At 40.6% G+C, this 9,711-nt stretch overlaps 1 protein-coding gene across 22 annotated transcripts in view; it reads right to left on the bottom strand.

Moving 5' to 3' along the window:
• Positions 1–8,372: 8,372 nt before the first annotated feature.
• The window catches only part of RIMS2 (regulating synaptic membrane exocytosis 2), a gene marked incomplete at both ends in the record, with an annotated part of 289,996 nt that continues 288,657 nt past the window's right edge, over positions 8,373–9,711 (bottom strand). For all 22 annotated transcript variants that reach the window (XM_081324264.1, XM_081324273.1, XM_081324271.1 and 19 more), the window contains one exon: positions 8,373–8,591. In XM_081324264.1, the coding sequence (XP_081180390.1) occupies positions 8,373–8,591 (219 nt within the window). The remainder of the gene's footprint in view (positions 8,592–9,711) is intronic.

The following is a 9,711-nucleotide window of genomic DNA, read 5'->3' as shown; positions in this document are numbered from 1 at the left end:
GCTTTTACCTACTCTGCATCAGCTAAGGAATAGACTCTCCACAGGACTAGGTACTATAATTTTCCCCTAGAAATCCTTGAGTCTAGTATTTTCTTAATTTCATAATGCTTCTCCCCTTCCATCAGTATAGGAGGAGGGGGTTTCTCTGCCTCTGGTCTTAAGCTGGACTTTTTGAATGGTTTCAACAAGCTGCAATGAAAACTGGATGAACTCGCTTCAATTCTTTTGGTAACCGTAACTCCACAGTTACTGGATTTATAACTTTCATGATTGGGAAAGGTCCTATGTATTTAGGACTCAATTTTTTGCAAAGCTGCCTTAGCTTGAGGTACTTAGTAGACAGATACACCTGGTCCCCAATTCTAAAACTCTCTTGGGGAGCCCTCTAATATGCCTTTCTCTTTCCCAGGGTCCATTTCCATCCCCTCACTTGATATGCGATATCCTAAATAGTCCAAGCTATTTTTGTGGAAGTTGCACTTGGGTAGTTTGGCATAGAGTTTGGCTTTCAGTACCTTCTGCAGCACCTTCCTCACTAATTTCATGTGTTCTTCCATTGTCTCTGAGTAAATGAGAATGTCATTGAGGTAGACCAGGACCCCCTTGTATAGATGATCATGCTGCATGAACACTGTTGGTGCCCCCTGCAATCCAAAAGGTATCTCCCTGAAATGGTAGCATCCCAAGGGGCAGTTAAAAGCAGTCTTCCATTCATCTCCCTTCTTGGTCCTCACACAATAATACACCTCTCTTAAATCCAAATTAATGAACACCTTCCCTTTGGACAGGTGCCCCAGCATGTTTTCATGGGGGAAGAGGTACATATTTTTCATGCACACACCATTTATCTCCCCCCCCCAAATCCACAGCAATCCATATTTTTCTCCTTAAGCACTGGTACAGCTACCTCTACCCAGCCAGCCCTCTCCTTGCCAGGCCTCACAATACCAGCCTGGCCCTCTCCTTGCTGGGCCTCAAATCACCCCACCCAGCCCTCTCCTTACCAGGGCTCACATCACCCCACTGGGCCCTCTACTTGCTGGGCCTGGCATCCCCCCACCAACCCCTCACCTTGTTCCCCCACCAGGCCCTCCCCTTGCCAGACCTCATGTCCCCCCCCACCCAGCCCATGTCTTTCCGGACCTCATGTTCTCCTGACTGGCCCTCCCTTTGCTGGGCCTCACATCCACCTGCCCAACTGTCACTTTGCTGGGCCTCACATCCCCTCACCTGACCATCTCTAAGCCAGACCTCCCATCCCTCCACCTGGCTCTCAACTTGCCAGACCTCATGTCCCTCCACCAGGCCCACATCTTTCAAGGCCTCACACCCCCTGCTTGGCCCTCGCCTTGCTGGGTCTTACCCGGCCTGGACCTCTCTTTGCTGGGCCTCACATGCAGCTGTCTGACCCTCATATTGCTGGCCATGTTCCCCCCACCATGCCTTTGCCTAGCCGGGTCCCACATCCTCCTGTCTGGCCCTCACCTTGCCTGGCCTCACATCCCCCTGCTTAACTGTCTCTTTACTGGGCCTCATATCTCCTACTCACCTTGACAGATTTCACATCCCCCCACGTGGCCCAGGTATTTCCTGGCCTCATGACCTACGCTGGGCCCACTCTTTGCTGGGCCTCATATCCCCCACCTGAACCTGGCCTTCCTGGGCCTCACGTCCCTATCACCCTGCCCTCATCTTGCTGGACCTCATGTTCCCATACGTGACCTTTTCCTGACCCTCCCTTTGCCAGGCCTCACATTCCCCTGCCTGACCCTCGCTTTGCTGGACCTCACATCCCCCCCATCCAGCCTGTGTCTTTCTGGGCCTCATGTCCCCTAGCCCCTCCCTCACTTTTCTGGGCCTCACATCCTCCCCCCAGCCCCACTTTGTCTCTTGTCACCCATCCCCACCTTATGGATCTCACCTTACCCATCCCCACATTGCCAGACCTCTCTTCTCCATGCACGGCCCCACTTTGCCAGGCCACACCTCTCTTTTCCCAGCCCTGCTTTGCCTGGCCTCTCTCCTCCTCACCCAGCCCCACTTTGCTGGACCTCCCCTCTCCTCTGTTGGACCGACTTTGTCCTCCCCCAACCCTGCCATGCCAGGTCTCACCTTGCCCAGCCCTGCATTGCCTGGCTTCTCCTATTCATATCTGGCCCTGCTTTGCCGGGCATCTCTGCATCTTGTCCAGCCTTGCCTTGTCGGCCCTTCCCTCGCTAAACCCTGATCCACTTTGCCGGGCCTCTCCTATCCATGCCCAACCCCTCTTTGCCAGGACTCTCCTCTCCTCGCCCAATCTTGCCTTGTAATCCTTCCCCTAGCCCAGGGGTAGGCAACCTCGGCTTTTATGACTGATGGACTTCAACTCTTTGAATGCTGGCTCAGGAATTCTGGGAGTTGAAGTCCATGAGTCATAAAAGAGCCGAGGTTGCCTACCCCTGCCCTAGCCACACCCTGATCTGCTTTGCCAGGCGTCACTTCCTGGGCATCACCAAGACCGCTTTGCTGGTCTTCACCTATCCTCACCCAGCCCCGCTTTGCCGGGCCTCTCCTCTCCTCACCCGGCCCCAGTTTGCCAGGCCTCTCCTCTCCTTATCTTGCTGCTGAAGATAAGAAAATAAATAAGAAAATAAATTAAAGCTCCCCTTTGCACACTATACCTAATTGCTTTTCCTTCTATTTGGCCCATGAATCAGATTTTGTTGGGATGTACAAAGTCTACCTAGCAATAAATTGGTTTTTTTTTCCTGCACATACATACACATGTGTATATCAGCCTGATATAATGATTTTTACACCAAATTACTAGCATGCTTCTGGGCAAAGCCTCTGACAGCTGGAGTGTGTCTTATTGCCAGCATGGAAGATTCATAATACAGGTTTGTTTCACTGCTGGGCTTTGTTTTGTTCTGGGTTTTTTTGAGTTTTTACATTGTCTGACATTATTTGGTTCCATGTTTTTCTGAACTTCTTTCCAGATAAGGAGATTGGCAAAGCATTACCCAAGCTCTTGCCTGAAATAGATTCACAAGGGCAGTCTTTCATATAGATGTGTCTGTGAAATCAATTTTTTACTCAACTTCTGTGGCCAAGTGGCAACCAGTCTTCAGATGTGATACAGTATATGTGCTGTTTACCTCAGCTTATCAGTAACTCTTTGTCCAGTGCGGAATATACACATTGCTCATCTTGCAACTGAATTCTATTCGAACGACCCGGTTGGCAAGCAAAATGTGTTGGTTATTGCCTCATTCAGATAAAGTTCTCTCATACAACTATGCCACTCTATACTCTTACTGTAGCATGCCCTGTTGTCAGGTGCACAAAATTTGATCATAAACATGTGCATTGCTTGGAAAATGATTTTTTTTACTTACTATTACCTTCATATTTGCAAAAGGTCACTGAGATACAGATAGCCCTCGATATACAACCTTTTGTTTAGTGACCATTCAAAGTTAACAAACTGCCCTGCAAAAAGGGAATTAAACTGGTCATTGCATTTATGACAGTCGCAGTGTCCCCACAGTCAAAATGATCAAAATTTGGGCCCTTGGCAGCTGCCATTATTTACAATTGTTGCAGTGTCCCGGGTCTGAAGTTATTACCATTTGAAACTTTCCTAACCAGCTTCCTAGAAGCAAAGTCAATAGGGGAAACCAGATTCATTTAACAACCTTAATTACTGCAGAAAAAAAAGGTTGTAAGATTAGACGTGACTCATTTAATTGCCTTGCTTTGTAATGGAATTTCCTGTCCTAGTTGTGGTCATAAGTCGAGGACCACCTGTAATCACTAAATGAGGAGTGGCTATACTCTTTGTTACTAGCTTCCTTATTTGTCAGGAAGCAATGGATGAGTATAAGTTACACCCAGTGAAAGCAATACCAGAACTCACTTACCTACAAGTGCACTGGTTTGATAACAAGTTCTTAGAGAACTACCATATGTAATCACCTAAGGGAGAAAATTGGGACTCCCAATGATCAGTCACCACCACTGTTGTGTCCTTTCCATTCTTTGGCATTGTCTTTCAGTTGCTACAAAAAGGAAAGCAGAATATACAAATACCAGGCCGCCATTGTGGCCAGACAAGATGCTTTCAATTTACCGTATTTTACTGTGGGGAAAGAGCTTTTGGTTTTTGGCATGAAACTGCAAGGTGAGTCACTTCGTTATTGGAATATAGCTGAGTAGTGATTAGCTAAGGCATTTCTACTCACCTAATAGCCAGAAAGAACATGGTTGTTCTGATTAGCTTTTGGTCTTAAGCAGCATTGCAGACTTGCAATACAGAAGTGTCCTATAGAGTCTTGATAAATTGGCAGCTATAACAGCCAAACAGAAAAGCAGCCTGGTGTGGTGGATGCTGTGGTAAAGTTATTCGCATGTTGGAGTTGTGGAACTCTGAGGTTTTGGGGTCCCACTGACTACGGATATAGATAAAAGAATCTGTGACATTGCTTGCTTGCTTGCTTATTTTATATTTTATTATTTTTATTTTATTTATAGGTGATGACCAACACCTTGAATTGGACCCAAAAGTAAATTGGTACCCAGTACAATCCATGGAGCAATGATGTTATGTATGCCATTCTTCGATCACTCAGTATGGTTCAGACGGCTGAAGTTTCCACATACTTTTCGAGGTTACCTCTGTAGAGTGCATTGCAATACTTCAATCAGGAGATGAAGAAGGTATGAGTGACTAAGCGAGGAGCCTCCTTATTACTGCTTCAAAAGCCAATTATTTAGCAATATATGTTTTTCAACCTTGTGAAAATTTCAGCTTTGATCAAAGATTCAAGGGTATTGTACATATGTACCATTGAATTGTTTTTTTACTACAGACCAAACAGATTTTCTCCATAATGATCTATTCTAACCTGGCCTTTCAAGTGTTTCAATTGTACATTTATCTCCACTGAGACTGGATTCACCCATTTTGTGGCTGGGTATCCTCTTCTCTTTTTTCCCATTTTTCCCAGCATTAAAGCCTTTTCCAGAAAGCTAGATCTTCACATGTGTCTGAAGTAGGATAACTTAAGCCTAGTCATAAAAAAAAATTGCTCCTAGTGATTCATCCTTTGAAACTATCTTTGCTCAATATAGATAGAATTAAAGGATGAATCACTAAAATGCCGCTTGGGGTGTGTGTGAAAGCCCTAATAAGCAGGCATATACATAGAATGAAGGCTACTGCTAAGTTTGTAAAGCCGCCCTGAGTCTTCGGAGAAGGGCGGGATATAAATGGAATTAAAATAAATAAAAATAAAACCTAAAGATTTTTTTCTTAAGAAATCAGGGTATCTCAAGAATTTGTGAGTCTATTAAATTGATTTACATAAGCAATTGTCTCACCAGAACATAAGTTTTTCCCCCCATAATCTTATTTAAGTATTTTCTGGTCTTAAGACTGTGTGAGATAATATTGCCGTCTAAGTGAGGGCTAGGATCTGAATCCCCCTGTTCCTATTCTAGCATATTAAATACTACCATGCTGGTTGTCAATTTTTATTTTTATAAATTCATGTATACATACATATACATGATAAAAAGAACCACGAATTCTCTAAAGAAACATGTTTTATTTAAAGTCTTAAATACCATCGCCAGAATGAATTTGATTTACATTGATTGGTGTTCATCAAAAGGCCTAGTCTGCCTTTTCTCTCCCAACCTTGATTCCAGTTACTTTTAAAACAGATTATGTACAAGACAGCTGTGGTCACTGGAAGTATGCTATTTACATGACTAAATTATAAGCAGAGTTGCAGACATCTGAATATTAAAAAAATACAATCAAAAATAAATACTGCATAATGACCAATACACATTTTCCATATGGTCGTGTCCTCCTTGTCTGAATTAGAAATATTTTTATAGGAATATGCATAAAGTGTGCACCAACTGCATATCACAGTATCAGGAAAAGAGTCATACACTTTAAAAATGTTTTTTTTTATTTTTAGGGATTAATGCATGTGTTAGTATTCATTGATTGCTCATACACAGGTGATTAACTTATTTCAGTCAATATGTTTTTACCAATCATCATTAACCTATACATAATCATGTAAAAGGTCAATTATCTTTCTTATCTAGGTAATTCTTTTATGAATGCAAAAGGGTTTGGTAAGTAAACAGAACTCCTGTCAACAAGAATTCCCCTTGGGGTGCAGGTGCTGTTTGAGATCACTGCAAGGGTACAATTCACCAAGCATTTTGACTATTAATTCCATTCGCATTCAATGGTACTCATGCATGGAACATGGGCAAACCTTGAAGGAATTCTGTCTGTTTGAAAATTGAACCACATAAAAGAAATGGCAGTATACCCATTTTTCCTTTTGCCCTCCTATAATTCATGTACATATGGGGATATGTAAATACAAAAGTAAAATATTCATGAGCATGGCCTTAAATTAAAATATTACATATTTTAATACATATTAAAATATTATTGCAATGCCTCATCATTAAACAACAGGTCTGTAAGGCATCTAAAGATACAGGAAAAAAGGATGATATACTTCAACATGAACAAGTTACGTATCTTTTTATCAGGGAAAAAAAAGAGAGATCTGGACTTAAAAATTATCCACCTTTCCAGTTACCCTAAATTACCTGATATAGGAAACAGGTGTTTGTTTCTTCAAATACCTGAAACATTTGCATTTTAGGTTCTTGGTGAGGGGTGTCAAAATTAATAAATGTTATATATTTTGTTTAAGGCGTTTAAGAATTAAAAAAAAACCTGCAATCTCTTTGGGCATGTAATTCCCATTAATAGAAAGGTTAAGCAGATATAGGACTGCAGCTCAAATTATGACTTGAATGTCAAGTTCATATTCACTGATTTCCTATCCTAGTTTATGAAAACTGAACAGAAGAGTTTAACAGGTAGCAATTTATTTGGCTCAATGGAAGTGATAAGATGCTGATATTTACTAAGACAGTTCCAACATTTCTTTATCTAGAAATGATAGTTCAACCTTTGAACGAATGATGCTGGTGCTGAAAACAAATGTATTGAAGACGCTTTACAAATGGCCATGTGATTCCAGTATTTTGCTGTAGAATTCAATTTGAACATGAGAGGGAAATGTTTTTTCATGCACTGTACAATAAACAGCAAAAAGTTCAATTTGTTATCAAATACATGCTGAATTATTGTAATGTACTCCCCAAGCCATGTTGCAAAATTCTTTTCAACATGCTTGAAAAAAGTTCTTAAACAATTTTTTTTCTCAAAGATTTCAGAAATGCAGAATCAGTCTGTATCCCTGAATCAAATAGGGAGCTCAGAGCAGTAAGTCAAAAAGTAGCAATTTTGGAGGGCAATGATTGTCCTGGGAGCCAGGACAGCAACGAGAGGGCAAAAGGAGGATGGGGAAAGAAGGGAAAGAAGTGTACAATTTGCACATATTTTGAACTTTACAAGGCTTGTACCTTTTACATTTAAATAAATTTAATATATTACATTTATTTTTTGTCACATAAACATAATTTGAGTATTTACTAGAAATTATTAATTTTTCATTGTTGTCTGCAAAAAACACAGACCATGATTGGTTTAAAGAATGATAACTTGGTGTGTCTATCACCTTGTTGCATTCTCTCCCTTTTAAAACCATGCACTAGTGAAATTTATTTTTAAAAATAATATAAATTGTTGAAAATGGCTGATTTATTCTTTTTTTTTTTGCAAGTTGCAGCCCCAAGAAAATAATTTTAAATGTTCAGCATAATCTGTGTCCATGCAAAAAAAGTGTCTTTAATTCATACAGTACAGTATAGCCACAGAATTTTACTTTTCACTTAGTCCACGCTGGATTCGACTCTATTAGTAGCTGGAGTTACAAAGCCTGCCACTCTTAAGTCTTCAAGCTTTCTGATAAGGCAAGTTTCCTCTGCTGTTAATGAATGCAATGACAGCTCCATTTCCCTTTTTCTTCTAATGATCTGCAGCATCTTTGGGTAGCTCCATATTTCTGTGGCATAACCAGGTTTGGGTGGGTGCGGGCAGAAAAGGGCCAGTAAAGAAAAGGGAACAAGAAAACAGACGTGCCGTTGAAGGGATTCTTGTTGCATGAGACAGCTTGATTCTTTAGTTTAATCCATGGCTTCAAATTGGATTAAAAGTTGAGTGTCACTGAAGTCCAAACCATTCAGTTCTTCCAGTTCCACTCCTTCACCTGAGGACTTCCTTTAGAGCACAATGTGTGCAACTTCCTCTGAGAATACAGGATCGCTTTCTAGCCCTAGAAACAGGCTCCAAAGACGCAACATTAAGCATGCAGTGTTACCAGAGCTTGCGACCTGTTAAATATTTTTTGTAACGCTGGTTGCTATGATAAAGTTCACAGCTGCTATGAGCGAGCGTACGATGGTCCTGTCGAACTTTCAAGAGATGATTGGGAAGCCCTTCTTGTAAGAGGGGCCAAAGTTGGATCTACTAGGGATGAAGGAGGGAATAGTTTAAACCAGCCAATCACCATATTGGACAGATCCAGTTCTTCTAAAAGTATCTGTGCCACTCCCATAAAGGATTTGTGATCCATACGTCCATAGTCTCCCCATACAATAATCTGTTGAATTAAAAAGAAATAATACATTTTAAGGAAGTGGCAAAGGAAATGCATTATTTTATGTAGAATAGTACTAAGATGGATAGGCTGATATGTGCTGATTTAATGAACCAAACAAGAAAAATATGAGTTGGAAACACTGCCTGGGGTCCAAATTACATTTACTCAAGTTTATTTTCTAATTTCATCTTCTCCCTGAGCCATATTATCATGTACCTAAAGAGTCCCTTAATTTTTGAAGAATGGAATGGCCTTAGATGGCTCATGTTACATTTCATCTCAAATGAAGATTAGATTCTAATAGAGCTAAATCCAAACAAAAATCTCTTCATTATTTAAAACAGTGATACATTTGATTACATCAAAAAAGACTTGCAAATTATGTTGGCAAATGCAAAGACTATCCAAAAGATACAATTAACACTAACCAGGGTTTAATTCTAAAATCCTAAAAATGCATTTCATTATCAAATAAAAGCACATTCTTTGACTTTACTAGGTCTGGCATGTGGAGTAAGCAATAACTCAAATCTAGGTACCCTGCTGAAGTGCTCAGAATAAGTCTGATAATAACTCCCTTCCTAGCACATTTTGTAGCAAGGTAGCAATCAAAGCTACACAAATATCTACAAAACTGAGAGCTTAAACAGAACATGAGTCATTGATTCCACCTTTTACATATAAGAACAGGTAGATAGAACAAAAATACTTCTATGAAAGGGTAAAGACTGCAAGTTCAAGATAAACTCCAGATGATAACCTGGACAAGTTCATGTACTTGGCAAGAATTTCAAATAATTTCCCATAGTCTTTTCTTAAAGTGTTTTTCCCACATCAATCATCTCCCATTCAGCAAAGGTTATGAGATCTGTTCTTAATAGTTCTCAAGCTAGCACCTTAAATTGGACCAGTGTAAAGACTTGAAGATAGTTCAGTTCTGCAACACTGGGTAGATAAAAGGTGGAACATCATATGAATTTAGGTCCTTTCATACCAGAATGACTGGTAATCTGGCTTGAATCTCATTACAGATCCATCTCTCAGATTTTTTGTTTTTAAACACTTTGAACTTTTTCAGGACGATAACTGTAAAAAATAATAGATTTAAGTTTATTAATCC

Source organism: Vipera berus (genome assembly GCF_964194415.1).
Source record: "Vipera berus genome assembly, chromosome: 3".
In the NCBI taxonomy this organism is placed as follows: domain Eukaryota; kingdom Metazoa; phylum Chordata; class Lepidosauria; order Squamata; family Viperidae; genus Vipera; species Vipera berus.
The sequence above is the reverse complement of the archived record's forward strand: the minus strand, read 5'-3'. Positions and strand labels throughout refer to the sequence as shown.